This window comes from Phlebotomus papatasi, chromosome 3 (genome assembly GCF_024763615.1).
Source record: "Phlebotomus papatasi isolate M1 chromosome 3, Ppap_2.1, whole genome shotgun sequence".
Taxonomy (NCBI): Eukaryota; Metazoa; Arthropoda; class Insecta; order Diptera; family Psychodidae; genus Phlebotomus; species Phlebotomus papatasi.
The window spans coordinates 24817792-24834124 of record NC_077224.1 but is presented as its reverse complement, the minus strand read 5'-3'; the positions used below and the strand labels follow the sequence as shown (position 1 = coordinate 24834124).

Genomic DNA, 16333 nt, shown 5'->3' with positions numbered 1-16333 from the left:
ACCGATTCGTAAATCATTCAAAAGATCATACAAAACAGCTTAGGAGTAATACAATTGATTTTCGGATAAAAATTACTTATCGGTTGATTACCGGTTCATTACCGATTGGCACCGATTCAGTCTTGCCAGAAATTCCAAGACCTTTCCAACGAACTCTAACATGACGCCATTTGATTGAGAAATACGAGAAATACGCTCTCTAGAGCCCTTAAAACCACTGACTTTGAAAAACCGTTGTTAGGAATGATTCAACGGGATTTTCGTATAATAATGGAATGTCCACCTGGATAACCTCTAAAACATATTTGAAAATAAAAATAATGGTCCCAGGGTCGTTTTATGGGGTCCCCCGAAGGTCCCAAGCTGCTATCTTTAACCGTTTGGCTTCTTGAGCTGGCAACAGCCAGACGCACAGACGGACGGATGGAGGAACAGCATGACGTCAAAAACTTGAAACTTCAGATTTCCAAAATTTTATTAAAATATGACTCTTTAAGAGGTCTATTAATCTAAATTGAGGGATTATGTATACTGCTCTGTGAAGCAAAATTATCGGTTAGAAACCGATATCTGACCAGTTTAAATCCATTCAGACTTATCAAGTATTCTAAAACCTTTCAAACACTGAGAAAAAAAGAGGGTGCGATTAACATTTTTTCCTCAGAAATTTAACACTTTTTAGGTGTAAAAATATATCAACATTTTTTAATGTTAATTTTATACCTTATTAAGAGTAAAATTAACATGAAAAAGGATACCTTTAACACCTAATACACCTAAAAAGGGTAATATTTACACCGATTTTGGATCAATACTGCAGGATAAAATTAACATATCCTGAATGTTATTTTAACTTTTTCGGATTTCTCTTACTTATTGAACGAACCTAAACTCGCCTCAATCAATTGATAAATACGTTCTCTAAAGAGTCGGGTCACTAAGAGAAATCTGAAAAAGTTAAAATAACATTCCGGAAATGTTAATTTTACCCTGCAGTATTGATCCAAAATCGGTGTAAATATTACCCTTTTTAGGTGTATTGGGGGTTAAAGTTACCCTTTTTCATGCTAATTTTACCCTTAAAAGAGTGTAAAATTATCATTAAAAAATGTTGATATATTTTTACACCTAAAAAGTGTTAAAGTTATGAGGAAAAAAAGTTAATCGCACCCTCTTTTTTTCTTATAGAAACTATATTCTTATAGAAAAATTCAACTCACCATCGAATTTTCATGCCTTCGGAGTTGCAAGCACCCCGAGTTGTACGGATTTCAAAGTCACCTGTAAAGAATCTCAGCTACCATAAGCTTATCTGGGCTTATCACTGGTCATTTTCTATTTTAAAATGTCCGAGTGGGGAAGGTTAACAAAAGAAAAAACGTTCATTGAAATCGGTTAATAAACATTAAAAGTAGAGTCCGGTCCATTTGAATATAGTAAGGGTAGTAAGTACAGTGGGTTTGAATAGAGACACATGGGACTCATCGTAAGGAAGATCTCGATCTCAGATACTAAAATTTCATCGAAATCGCTCCATAAACACTGAAAATATGGTCCGGTCACGACATTTTCGATTATAGTTCGATTAGTTTTCGATTATAGGTCAGGGAACATCGAGGGTGGAGTGCGACCCATTATTTAAAAGGTCTCGACCCCGGCTTGCTTTAAAGAAAATGCATCGTCTAGTTTTCCAAATATTCGAAATCGAAATTTCGAAAATCCATTTTTCGATTAATCGAACCTTTCGATTAAATCGGATGAAATTGGAGTGTCATAGAGGTTGTAGTATTTCACGCGAACTTTCCGAAACACCAAAATTTTTCAAATTCCGATAATTTAGAACCGGAGATATGGTCATTTGAGAATTGAATTTTTGATCCCTTCTAGGGTCAGGGGGGGCTTATTTTTTTTTAATCGAAAGCTCTTAGGCCCAGACACTAAAATTTGAGATTGATCGATGCCATAGGGGTAGAGTTATTGAGAAAACAAAAGAACAATGGACAAAAGTGGTCTATGGTGCGACCACCAATGAGACCTATATCATTGAATAAGCCATGGTATAGGTAACAACTTTTGTTCCGGGACCAAAGTTCTAAATCATGGGGGAGAATTCTAGAGCAAAAAAACTATTTTCGTAGAAGAAAAATAATCTCTGATATGAAAAGTGCGCATTTATACTGCCTTTTTTAAGGAAAAAATAAATAAATTGTACATAAAATATATTAAATGACTGCATATTTTCAAAATGGACATAAAAGCATATGTCTTTACAATGCATAACATGCGTAGGAGGACATTGAAACGTAAGGGCTGAAAGTCAAAACTTTAAACCTTATATCTCAGAGATTTTTCAACCGAATTTAATCAACGTAAATTTAGTCAAAATAATAATTAGACTACATTTCCATCAGTTTCCCATTAAGCCGTCTCTCGGCTTAAGCTTAGGTGTGTCTAGGGGATTACAGTTAAAGCCGAGATATGGCTTAGTGGGAATGAGAAATTGATGGAAATGAAATCTAATCAATATTTTGATTATAATTACATTAAGCTGTATCTAGCATATAAGCTTCACTTTAACTGAGGCTTTATTCGCTAAGCAGATCCTAAAAGCCGAACTCTAGATATACGGCTTAGTGAAAAAATCATGGAAACAGAGTTTAATCAGCATTGCGGTTATAATCACATTAACCTCTTTATCGGTTATTCTTCAGGTTTCAGTAGGCTCTTATTGGGTAAAGCCACTCATCGTTGATTAATTCTCGACTCTTGCTACAACTCAATTAAATTTAATCGAAATCGAAGATTTTTTCAATTTAGATTTTATCGAGTTTTCGATTTCAACATCTAGAACAAGATAAAATTGCTTACGGAAACCTCCCGAATGTTTCTTGTATTATCTTGAAATTTCCTAGTCATTTCCATGTAGGGGGAGGCTTTGATGTTTCGCATACAAAAATGATGTCCAAGTTAAGTAATTTTTTCTGACTACAACACGAACCGTATCAATTCACCAACTATGCCAAAAAAACCTCTTACTTACTAGGTTCAAAATCCTATCTCACAAAATCCTGGGAAATCCTCACATTTTTCTCTAGAAGAAAATGAAAATTTAATGGCGATTTGTCCGATAGTTCAATCAAGTTTCTATTTTCGCATATAATTTACATCACTCAAAAACGTACCATTTTCACCGTAAATTTTGCACCCGACATTAAAAGTTACACATCATTGTTTAGACGGAACTCTAGTCTATCTGATTAAATAGTTTATGTGAGGAATAATATCTTTTAATATTACTTTTATGAAGATTTGTAAAAGGCATAATTTTATACACTGAGGAATCCATTTTCTTTCTTTGATTTTCAAATTCCATGAAAATGTCACTTTGGCAACCCCAAAATGTATGTGGAAATTTGAAGGTTATGTTGCATTGACGTCCGCAACACACAAGTGAGGTTATGTTAGAACATTAAAATTATAGTGTTGCCAGATTCACTATGCGATACATAATAATTCTTAATATCCGATCGATGAATATGGGTCAAGTTTGCGAATTTTTTTCCACCCACAAAAACGGCCTTCTTCATTCCAAGAGGTTTTTATACAAATTTAAACCCTAATAACCCCTCTACATCCTGTGATAGTAGTTTTCCAAAAAAAGTGATATCAATTGTGCAAAATTGTACAAAATATTACACATTAAAATTACAGTTTTGCACCTGTTTTTAATTTTTGTTTCCTGAAACTAGGAAAAAAGAATTAGACACCCAATTTTTTCAGGAGAGGTGGGATTTAAGAGTAGCTATTAAAATATATAGCCATATGTGAGATTCATAAAGGAATACGGAAGAAATACGAAGTGTTTGATGGTAGCGTATATGCGAAACATCAAAGCTTCCCCCTAGTGAGGGTCTTTAATCATCGAAGTAATTTTTTTGATGTTCGAAAAACATAATCAATGCAGAAAATCAATCCCTGATTCTTATCTGAGTAGAGACAGAAAATGACATAAATTGAGGAAATTGTGTGGAAACGTCTTGAACATTTATCCAATATGCTGTTTTATACAAAGAAAATTTGTCTCCATAGTTTGTCCTCCTATAAACCTTCGTTTCTATTTGAAATTAATTTTAATAGTATAAAAGGCTTTGAATCAGTGCATTAAAGCAATTAAAACAGAACAAATCTACAAATAATGCGTGTTAGTGTTATTAATTGTCCGTACTGCACAGATGATAAATCCACGTGATTGCAAGGGAAATTAATCAATAGATTAAACCCCTTAATATATTAATTTATTACTCAGATATTTTCAATTTCAATTGATTACCCTGCATTATCTCAAAGAAAGAACAATAGCGATTTGCAATATGCTCGCGGTTAGTGGAGAAAACTAAAATAAACAGAGGAGTTTCTCGCTGAAAACTAATCAAGTGAAGTTTCTTATAGTGTTGTCCTCTGGAAAGCAATCATGCGAGTTTCAAATAACAACAATAGAGAGCTTTTGATACTGAATTAAATTTCCCAATTAAAAGGAACACGCAATGTGTGAACAATTGTCTTTGATCTTGCTAGAACTTTAATAGCGACTTAATAATGCCTGGTAGAAAAAAAAATAAATAAAAGCATTATAAAATGTCATGTAAAATTGCAGAGCAAACCCTTGGGAAAGGACAGTTGCTGTTGTAATTTTAAATGTTTTCCAATAAGAGAGAATTCGTAACGAGTTTAGCGCAAAAATTATATGATATTTATGACGAAATTGGATTGAAAACTTTTCTACTGGTTGTGGTCGTAATTAAGTAGGTGGTTAATTTGAGTACAACAAAATTTATAGGAATAGTGCGAAAGGTTTCTGTGAAAAACTTTTAAACTATAATAACTCTTGGTCTCGGAACATTGAGAAGTGTAAAATAAACAAGGACTGTGGAACCCTATAATTTAAATTATTGTAAAATTTACAATTCTTAATCGGTTTTTAAATTGTTTTTAAATTGAAGTGTTGCAACTATACATAACCCGGCTAATACATTAAGTACTTATTAAGTAGTTAATAAGTTCTTAACTCAATCGCTTAATTTTGAGGAGCTGTTAACTACTGGAACAAATAGAAATTCAAAAGTTTGTTTCAGTTATTCGAATTAGAGCATTGATCTTGAAAATTTTATGTTTTAAATAATCGGACCTATTGTCCGTTGTTTCAATATTCCATCATCCATCTGTTTTAGAGCTGAAGCTAAGCGTCTATAGATATTATCAACTTCGATTGTTTGATGATTCTCTTTTAAGTCATTTCTTACCCTGAAACAAAAAGTTCATAACACTGTTTATCAAAACCTTGTTAGTTGTAGTAAGATGTTCTACCACCAATTTGATAGATCTTTTTCATATTTTATTTAGGGGAACATCCCTTTGTAATATTTTAAGAAAAAAAGCAATATAATTTTTATGGGGAACAATTCGGCTATAGAAGGAAGTTTTCCCACTTACAAGATCAAGAACTGCTTTTTCTCTATTGAAAAGATTTCTTTTGATTTTTGGAGGGCGATTAATATTTCCGAAAAATCTGTTTATACTAATAATTCCTTACCAAACGATGTGTAGAAAGCTCTAGATAAACAGAAGTTTTCGATCTTGGTTTAAAGGCTCCACAAATTGTGTTGACGCAGTTGTTGACGTTTCTCCTTACAACTCTCCTTTTCAGCTTGAAAATTATTTCGTTCGTGGTTTTTCGGGGTCAAATATTAAAAGGATATAGAGGGAATGATTCTTAACCGAATAGGTCAACCTTAAATTCAGTTGAACGGTCTTTGAATCCTGGTTTGAAACAAACGATTTTTCGATCTGATGAAGTGATTTAAATAGTGAACGGAATAAGACTCTTATGGATTGTTTAGCTTTTTATTCGATACAATATTTCGGGATATTTTTCAATGATATCGGACTGATAGGCGGCGTAGGGGCATAATGGGCAATGGACATAGGAATTAGACCTATGTTGAGGTGTTCTATATTATTGTTTTACAACGTTTTGATTGACACAGAATGATGCAAATCTGAGTCAATTATTGGAATTTGAAGAGAATGTAGTGGCCGTAGTGACAATTTCTCCTCGTAACGTCCTAGACGTTTTTTTTTAAAGTATCAAACTGTCAATAACTTAAAAAAGAAATAATCAATAAATAACGGAAACGGACTACAACACACTTGAAATCCACTCCTATAAGTGAAAATAGCCAGACTACCATAAATTTTATACACTTATCTTATTTCTCTATACAAATTTTGCAATTAATTTTAACGGTCCAGCTAGCTTGTTCTCTAGACACAGCGCTAATATGTCTCTAACATAGAGGTTAGGGTATATAGCGCTGCACGAGTCAACAAGCTCCTCTCTACCAACCTCGAAACGAGAACACTTGAAGAGGACATGATCAATGTCTTCGTATTCGATACATTCGGCGTATAATGGGTCCTCGGTTATGGATATCCAATTCAAGTGAGTTCTCAGACCGTTGTGGTTCGAATTAAGGCTGCTTATAATGACTTCCCTGTTCAATTTCCCGTTCCCATAAACCAAGGTTGTATACTACAAGTTGGCAAAATTGAATGACAGTATCTACTATCTACTCAGTTCGCCCATATGCCATGCCATCCTCCACTGAGTTATGCACTCCCATCTAGCAGTCGCGAACCAATCTTCCGTTCTCGACATTTCCTCTTGGACTACCGATGCACACACTCCCCGTCTCGCTGCTGCATCCGCTATATCATTTCCGGTCACTCCTACGTGCGACGGAACCCACTGTCCTAGACGTATAAAAGTGAATAAAATAGGAAGCCAACTCTTCCATTCGGTGCGAGTTTTATTGCCTGTTTCTGGAAACTATGATTGCTTTGTAAGGCATGGAATATTAAGAAACACTAAATGTTTGAAGTTACTTAGCTTTCATTTGGCATTGATGGGTAAAGATACAAATTACTAGCGATGGGATTAAAACGAAAAACATTATCTAAGGGCCTTGACATACCTAAGGATTAACCGCGAGACGACTTAGCGTAATTATATTCGAAATAATGGTTAAACTATATCGTCGGTTGCGTCTACTTCTGTCGTATATGCATTTCTTTTGTGTCAGCATTTCACGCAAGAGGGGACGTCTGTATTGTTGCTTGCACCAAATGCAGATACGACAGAGGTAGCCGCAACCGACGATATTTCTATCATTTTCCACTAAGCCGTCACTCGGCTTAAGGCGTAAGTGTGTCAAGGACCTTGGACTAGAGGAAATTGATGATTTAGTTCTCTGTCCAGGCCCTGCTTTGTCTTTTAGAAACACCATTTCTAGGCATATCTGAAGAACTGAACCATCAATTCCCTTTAGTTCTAGATATATTTGAAGACATTAGCTTACAGGACATATATAACATACATCCCAAAGACGTCCTACTCTTCCTTCTTGATACTTTCAAGACTGAAAGTCCAAAACTTCTGTAGAACATGAAAATTTCTACCTACTATTCATAGTAAGGTTATCCGTGGTAAAAGGGATTTTAGAAATTCTCACCATGCATAGGATAAATTGGATGTCCCAAGATCCCCATGATCCATTTTGTCCTTCAGTTTAAGTGCAAACGAATGAAGTTAACTCAATTCTTATATGTTCCTTCCCAAAAATCATTCGTCCTTAAAGAGGCATGGATTCCTAAAACATATTGAATAAAAAGCGAAAGAAGCAAAAACTATCGAATGCGTTGAATGACACTGGCGCCATGTCTGGTGGAGTCAGTGTGACATGGGAAGGCTCAGTCAGAGTGTAGATACTGAGCATGCGATTCCGAAAAAGGGGACCACCCCTGTTGACTGTGTCAGTAGTACAGAAGGGCTACATTGTGGAGATTCCTTATAAAATCACCCATTAACGCTAGATCTATTACGGCTATTATGGATACATTAGGACGCTAGATCTATTACACAGGAGTTTCCCTTGTTCTTGTTCAACTGGAGACTGGAAGTGTCCCTATTGAAATGGGCGATTTCTGTACGGATAACCGTAGTTCTCCAAATATTTGAAATTCAGAACTTATCGCTCTTGTCTGTTTCCCGAGTAGTGGCCTTCCATTCTTTCCACACATATCGATGCTTCCATTCCATACTATGCTAACTCAGAATGACAACATTTCAGAGAGCCATTTTGTAAACCTAATATAATATTTCCAATCAATTGTATATGTTGCAAAAATTCCTGGCAGTTATAAACGTTTCTATTCAAATCCGTCCCTGGGCCGCTTCTAAGCCATTGCGGTCTCATTGCCTTCAGGGTCTTTGTCACTGTACCTATAAGTTGAAGAGCCGAGAAAGTCAGTCCGGTCTAGAACGTCAGGGAAGAAGGACGTGTGGACTTGGGTCTCTCGGGGAAATCTGGCTGGGTACTAGAAGGTGTGGTGACTAGTTGCTTAAGACAGCCCATTTCCTATCAATCGTTCCAACCTAAGAATCCGACCGGTAATTTACAATTTGAAGTTGGCGATTTCCTATGCTGCCTGTGTAATTTTTTTTTCTAAAAAATGGAATATCACGTTACCCGGTCGTTGGATGATCATCAAATTTACACCAGTTGTAGATCTCGGTTCCAGGAATAACATATCTATCTCTCGGAGTAATAAAAGGTTAATTCGACTTAGCATAATATGGAATGGAGCTGTCGATATAAAATCGCAGTTGTATATGTGTTGCTCGCATGAATTATACCTTTAATACGAAAAATCATTTACTTTATGCAACGAAGACAATAAAAAGAGATTGAATATGTTAGAAAGGTCTTGAGAATACCCCATAAGTTTGAAATCGCCAAAGACTTGTTACTTAAGTGCAGAAAGTAATGCGCTGCTCATTAACTCCTTTTAGCTGCCTGATGTACTACAGCTGAAAGAGCTAGATAAGCAGTTGTTCAAGTACTACTTTAGTCAGGTGAAGCATGATTTGCTGCACAATAAGATTCCTCATTTGGAATACAGTGATCATACGCAGAAGATCATGGGTCTTGTGCTAACGGATATGTACCTGGAGATGGTGCAAGACAAGGTGACACCACAAGATCTCATTGGGCGGTACAAGAGGTACGTCCCAAAAGTTATTCTCAAGGGTCATCCGAAATTCTTTATCAGGCGTGCCATTAAGAGAGAACTGGACGCCATTGAGAAGCTCGATCACGATCCCTTCTACATAATTCAGTCGTACATTTCGGAGATGTCAAATATTGCTCCTGAATATCTGACTGAAGAATATTCGGCAAATTCCCCGTACCTGGAAAGGGATCAGGCGGGGAAGACAGGCTGGTGCCCAGTGACCATGGAAATTAATCCGTATCACAGTGAGAAGCCGGGATTGAGAGTGCATTATTCATACAAGAAAGCCTGGCACAATATCACCATTGAAAATATGAGTGGTATTGAGATTCTGGGGGAGGAAGTAAAGATTATCACACAGAATGAGAGGGATAAATTTGTACTGAAGTTCAAAGATCGGGAGAGTTTGGAATCATTTGTTAGTTGTTTGTCCGGATACTACAGGCTAATGGTGAAGTGGTCAATTAATCTCTGTGGGAATCTACCTTCTCCGTCCCTGGGCAGGCTTGAATATATGCGCTGTCATGGGCCAATAGGGAAGGAATATGCTTACAAGAAAATTCAAGTCAATAGCAACGAAAGTGGTTCATTTCTTGCGAGAGTCTGTGAGGAATGCTACGATGTCTATTACATCGATATTGCCTTCCGCAAAGATGACTTTCGAACATTCAAGGTCACCTTCAAGCAAGACAAATTCTACCTACAGAATCCCAGTGGAACAGAAACTGCCTTTGACAACCTCCTCGAGGCTGCCAAGAGCATTTCCGTACCCTCCGGAAAGCATATCCGGTTAACCCAGTCTGAATACGACAAAGCGTCGAAACTTCTGCTTTGTCGATGTGCAGAGGAGAAACCCCATCTGACCTTGGTGTCAGAAGTGGCTGAGATGCGGCAGGGAAAGCCCCTGCTGATTGATGCTCAGAGAGAATTGCAGTTGGATGAGAGTAGTGAGAGGAATCGTGATGTGCTCTCGGTTATGAATGGGTATCTTATTGTCAATGAAAAGAGCAAGGTCAAGGTGACCTTGAAGATTCTGCGACAGGAAGAGACTGAGAAGAATTTGCAGGCTTTCATGCATTTGGCTCACAAATGGAGCCGACTCAATTCGCCGGATCTCATGAGGATGTACGGCTTTACGCTTTTCCATCCCATCGCCATGGTGATGGAGTCTTCGGGGCTGGGACCTCTGGATGAGTATCTGAGACGTATCAGCCTGTCCATGTCATCGTTGATGAACATTGTCTTCTCACTGCTCAAGGCCATTGTGTACCTGCAGGATCACAGCATAGTCCACAATAGGATTCGCTGCTCAACCCTCTTTGTGGTCAGTGACCATGACGGTGACGTCTACGTTCGACTCGGGGATCCTGGATTCGCGACTGAACTCACGAGAAATGAGTAAGTTTACCTTTGATTTTCTTTCTATGACTTTTATTGCAATCATACGTATTTAACTTTTCTAGGTTTTTTTTTTAAATACTTTGTTCTTAAGCCCAGCCCATAAAGAATTTTAAGCAACGCCCCCTTAGGAGCTATCATAAATACAATGAAACTGCATTCTGATGCCGTTTCATTGTATTGTTGTTTTATAAATCTTTAGTGAAGTAGACTTCAAATTAACGTAAACCTTGTACTAGTGTAGCTCTCTATCCCAGAACAGCGAACTTCATCAAACGTCCAGAACCCCTACTTCTCGCAAATAGAGAAAACACGGAATTTTGACCTGGTTCTCCTCCTCCTTTATTCTCTAGCCAACGTTTCGAAGCTAAAAGGCTCTTTCCACAGGTATGAAAATTGGTGAAAAAAGGACCCTACTTCTCAGCCTTCTGTTCCCCGACCGCAACTCCACTCACTATGCTTCCTTGAATATGTCCCGACTAGTCACTTCGTTCCCAATGGATGAAAAATGACAGCTGATTTTCAAATTCTGACCGTTGCGATTCAAATATAAAATCATCATCTACACTAGAACGTAAAATCTAAATTATAAGTTAAGTTTTACACTCAAGCTTATACTTCGGGAGGACAACGTAAATTGCTTTGCGTATAGGAACCCGATGCACTGGTAAAAATAAAAGGATCAAATTGATCCTTTTGCAAAGGATAAATTAAATTAACATGTTCTATTATGACAAATGTTCTTTCAGAGTTTGAAATTTGATCCATCCTTTGCAAAAGGATCAAATTTGGATCAATTGAGGGTTGAAGATTGACATGTACACGGTCCAACACGTTCGTATTGGACCGTGTACATATCAATGTCCAATGTGAAAGTCCCAGTGCCCACTGTAAGAGGATTCCCGCCAAACAATTCCCCCCCCCCCAATAGTTTCCATACCTGAGGAAGGAGGAAATAAGCCTCCGAAACGTTGTAAGGAAAGTAAAGGAGTGAAAAACAGTAAGGTCAATCCGTGTCTTTTTCATCGTTTTTACGATACCTTCTCTTCTTCTTGGGATTCGAGAAGATCACCTTCTTTAACGATTCTATAAACGATTCCCATAGTCCTACAGAAGGCGTGGCTAAATTATTAAAGAATGGGTCACTTATAGCTCCATCTACAGTGAAATTTGTTAGTTTACGTTGTTCAAGGAAATGTCTTAGGGTAAATGTCCTAATTCAAAACCATTTCCAGACGCTTTAACTTTGACAGAAAATTCAACACATCAAGTTCAATGCTTTTTTGAAGATAATTACATAACTTTGCTTCTTGACTCTTCTAGAATGTTACTGTTTAGTGAAAATTCTTTAAATATATTTTGAATACTTCTAAAATACAAGGAGAATGCACAAGTGCAAAATGCTGCTATTGGAAACAAATTAATCCAAATGGAGACAGGGGAAATTTTCTAATTGGAGACAAACAGTATAACTGTGTTATCACACTTGCACATTAAAATTTTAATATGATTCACATTAATTGTCGCTGGTGAAAGTCCAAATGTGTAATTTGTGTGTTTGAATCATTTTATATTCAAAATTTGATCTATTTGTTGATAAAAGGGTAGACTTGGCCCGCAAAATTTGATATAAATTGATTTATAGCATTAATGCGAAAAATTAATGCGATTTTTTCTTTAATTTTTTAATGTGAAAAATATTTACGCTTTAGGTAAATTTAAACTTATTTTTGCAGGCCAAGTCCACTTCTTTATCAATAAATAGAAAAACCCTAAATATTAAGTGACTCAAAGACACAAATAACATATTGGGACGCTCACAAGCGACAATTAATGTGAATCACATTAAAATTTTAATGTGCAAGTGTGATAACGCCGTAAGGGCCTTGACAGACCTGAGGATTAGTCGGGAGACGGCTTAATGTAATTATGTTGGAAATAATGGTTAATCCACATTTCTATCATTTTCCACTAAGCCGTCTCTCGGCTTAAGTCGTAAGTGTGTCAAGGGCCTAAGTGAAACCGCGACGAAAGGCTTCCAAAACCTTGCTGAGTTGCTTTTCTCATTTCCCATCTAAAACAATAAGAAAATCTCTCCAAAAAATCATATTTTCGGGGTTTCCTATTGAAGCATTTGCAGACACTTTAGAGTTTAGAAAACCCTTTTTGTTCACGAAATAGGTAATTATTTCACTTAATTAAACTAAAATTATCCAGAAATATGACATAAATGTTGAACAAAACGAATAAACAACAGTCACCTTATTGTGTTTTTCTTTGGAAAACATGGTCGATCGATGAAAAATTCGATGGTGAGAAGGCACACTTTTAATTTTTCTGAAAAAATAACAAATTAAAATTTGTGAATATGAATGGATTTTCGCTTTATTTGGAGCAAAATTAGCTAAATAATGAAACTGAGTTAAAGAAAATATATAGAGTACTGTAATTATCATGAAAACAATGACGTTTCCATTTAGAGTAGCGAAAAATTTCCATTTGGAGCAGATTTTGAATTAGCTTAATTTACCCTATTATCTTCCTATGCATTTTTGATGAAACTCCAAGGGGTAGCTCATTCACATTTTTTTCTGACAAGTGTTCCTGGTTTCGCGGGTTTCGCGATGGAATTTTTGGGTTTCTCAGGTTTTGCGATGCAGAGATTGGGTTTCTCGGGTTTCGCGATGCAGAGATTGGGTTTCCCGGATTTCGCGATGCAGAGATTGGGTTTCTTCTCGGGTTTCGCGATGCAGAAATTGGGTTTCTCGGGTTTCGCGATGCAGAAATTGGGTTTCTCGGGTTTCGCAATGCAGAGATTGGGTTTCCCGGATTTCGCGATGCAGAGATTGGGTTTCTTCTCGGGTTTCGCGATGCAGAAATTGGGTTTCTCGGGTTTCGCGATGCAGACACTGGGTTTCTCGATGCAATTTTTGGGTTTCCCGGATTTCGCGATGCAGAAATTGGGTTTCTCGGGTTTCGCGATGCAGAAATTGGGTTTCTCGGGTTTCGCAATGCAGAGATTGGGTTTCCCGGATTTCGCGATGCAGAGATTGGGTTTCTTCTCGGGTTTCGCGATGCAGAAATTGGGTTTCTCGGGTTACGCGATGCAATTTTTGGGTTTCTCGGGTTTTGCGATGCAGAGATTGGGTTTCTCGGGTTTCGCAATGCAGAAATTGGGTTTCTCGGGTTTCGCGATGCATAAATTGGGTTTCTCGGGTTTCGCGATGCAATTTTTGGGTTTCTTCTCGGGTTTCGCGATGCATAAATTGGGTCTCTCGGGTTTCGCGATGCAGAAATTGGGTTTCTCGGGTTTCGCAATGCAGAAATTGGGTTTCTCGGGTTTCGCGATGCATAAATTGGGTTTCTCGGGTTTCGCGATGCGATTTTTGGGTTTCTTCTCGGGTTTCGCGATGCATAAATTGGGTCTCTCGGGTTTCGCGATGCAGAAATTGGGTTTCTCGGGTTTCGCGATGCAGAAATTGGGTTTCTCGGGTTTCGCAATGCAGAGATTGGGTTTCTCGGGTTTCGCGATGCAATTTTTGGGTTTCTATGGTTTCGCGATGGAATTTTTGGGTTTCTCGGGTTTCGCGAAGCGTTTCTCGGATAAGTGACAAGGGTTTCTCAATATGAGTTACCTCTTGTGAAACTCCCTGTTGCACTCAAACCAGAACATTAAACCATGCACAATTGATTGCAGTAATTATCTGATTTGAACAAACAAGAGAAGCATCACAAGCTTTATTGAATTTCATGCCAGTAATTGTTGCAGCAAATAAAGCGGCAACAAAATCAGAAGATTAATTTGATTTTTGTGATTAGCCCAAAATGAGGTTAGTTAATTTGGTTGGTGTATGGGGAAATGTTTTTTTGCAGCATTCCGTGGATCCCTCAGGAATATCACAAGCACAACAGCATGGGACTGTCGCGGTATGATCTGAAGGCGGACATTTGGGCATGTGCAACGACAATGTGGGAGATTTTTTCACATGGGGCCTCTCTTGAGCCTCATATGAATTGTTTTCTGCATCAGCGTCCGCCAAAGCCACAAAAGCCTCAGTGTTGTCCGCAGGAAATGTATGAGATTATGTGTTCGGGTTGGCTTGATCCGGATTCGCGTTTTAAGCCCCAATCAATCTTTACGGCGCTGCATGTCATTCAGCAGAAGTATCAGCACTACTACTATCCCCTTCAGCCCAAATGTGAGACTGGATCTCTGAGCAGTGGTCAGAGTCGGGAGACTGAGCAGATTTTCGTGGAGACAAATGGGGATCTGTCGAGTACGAGTACGGGCGTAGGGAGTCAGAGTTCCATTGATTCATCCCGGATCAATGGGACTGAGCATCTGGATAGCCTGGAACCGTCAAATTGGCCAGGAAGGAAGGATTTCTTCCCGGACAATGTCTACATGAGCGATGAGTTCAAGGTTGTGCGTCAGGGATTGATTGGGAGTGGGAACTACGGGGCGGTGTATCGGGGAGAAATTCAGGATATCAATGATCACAGGAATGGGAAGCAGGTGGCCATTAAGGTGCTGGATATTACACAGAGTCGAAATGGGAGGAATGACTTTGACTACGAGTGCAAGATCATGAAGGCACTCAAGCATCCCAATATCGTGCAAATTTTCGATGTCATCACAGACGATGCCAATTGCATGGCCATCGTGATGGAATATGTAGAAAATAGTTCACTCGATGGATACCTCAGAGGGAATCATCTCATCAATCCCAAACCAGCGAAATTGCTAGAATTCGCCAAAGATATTGCAAGTGTAAGTACTGTTTTTATTTCTCTTTGATTACGTTTATACGCAAATGGAAATCCTGGGGGCCAATTCTGACCGTATCTAGTCAGACTACATATATGTAGTCTGACTACATAGCTGTACATGTACACTGCTGGTGAATGTGTGTGAGTGTAGTCGAGACACATTTTTCAGTATTGCCGTATCCCTATCTAGTCTCTGGGATTCGTTAAGTTGGTTAACGAATTGAAAACGCGACAACCCCTGACTAGATAGGAGACTACATAGCCAAAAGCTATCTAGGCACCTCTTGGACATGCCTAGATGGCAAAAATTTCTCTGAAATTGGCCAAAAATGTCTTTAGTATTGTTGAAGACATTCAGTAAATGTAAAAAATGCTAAATAATTAAAGTTATATGAAATGTATGCACAAATTCCATATATTTAAAATTGCATTTTTTGTATGCAAAAGTCCACTCAAAATTAGAATATTTCTTTACATCTAACGTTTGAAAGCTTAGAATCGCTGTTATTTGAATTTAAAATTTCTTTTCTAAGGTTAATTTTTTATGGATGTATGGTTGCCTATTTAAAAATGTGCCACCCTTAAATTTTATTGCTCGAATTCAAAGAGGGAGCAAGAATATTCTCATTTCTTTGAAAGAGAAGATTAAATTAAATTAAAAAAAAATAGATATAAAATATTTTGATGTATTAACTTGTTCATTTTCCTCTTTAGAAGATATAAACATTTAAAGACTTGAGGTCTCGTGTTCACTAATCAACATAATTAGTGAAAATAAAGAATTATAAAGATGTATAAATATAAAAAAAAGTTTTTAATCCACGAGGTTTGTTAAAAAAAAGACTTAAAAATTCTGCAAGCTACGTACATTTTGTCTGAAGTACTCTTACATTCTTAACACAAAAATTAGTAGAACTCTTTAATATCTCTTTAGAATATTATAACAATATTCTTGTTGTCTTTCAGAAGCATTATATCATAGTAAACAATAAACAATAAATAATGATAGAGTATTTACCAAAAAAAAAAGCTTTTC

The 16333-nt window shown here is 37.3% G+C and overlaps 1 protein-coding gene across 1 annotated transcript in view; it reads left to right on the top strand.

Moving 5' to 3' along the window:
• The window catches only part of LOC129808321 (tyrosine-protein kinase hopscotch), a 28064-nt gene that overhangs the window by 6242 nt on the left and 5489 nt on the right, over positions 1–16333 (top strand). The window contains exons 3-4 of the mRNA XM_055858163.1: positions 8909–10527; positions 14401–15298. Of these exons, the coding sequence (XP_055714138.1) occupies positions 8909–10527; positions 14401–15298 (2517 nt within the window). The remainder of the gene's footprint in view (positions 1–8908; positions 10528–14400; positions 15299–16333) is intronic.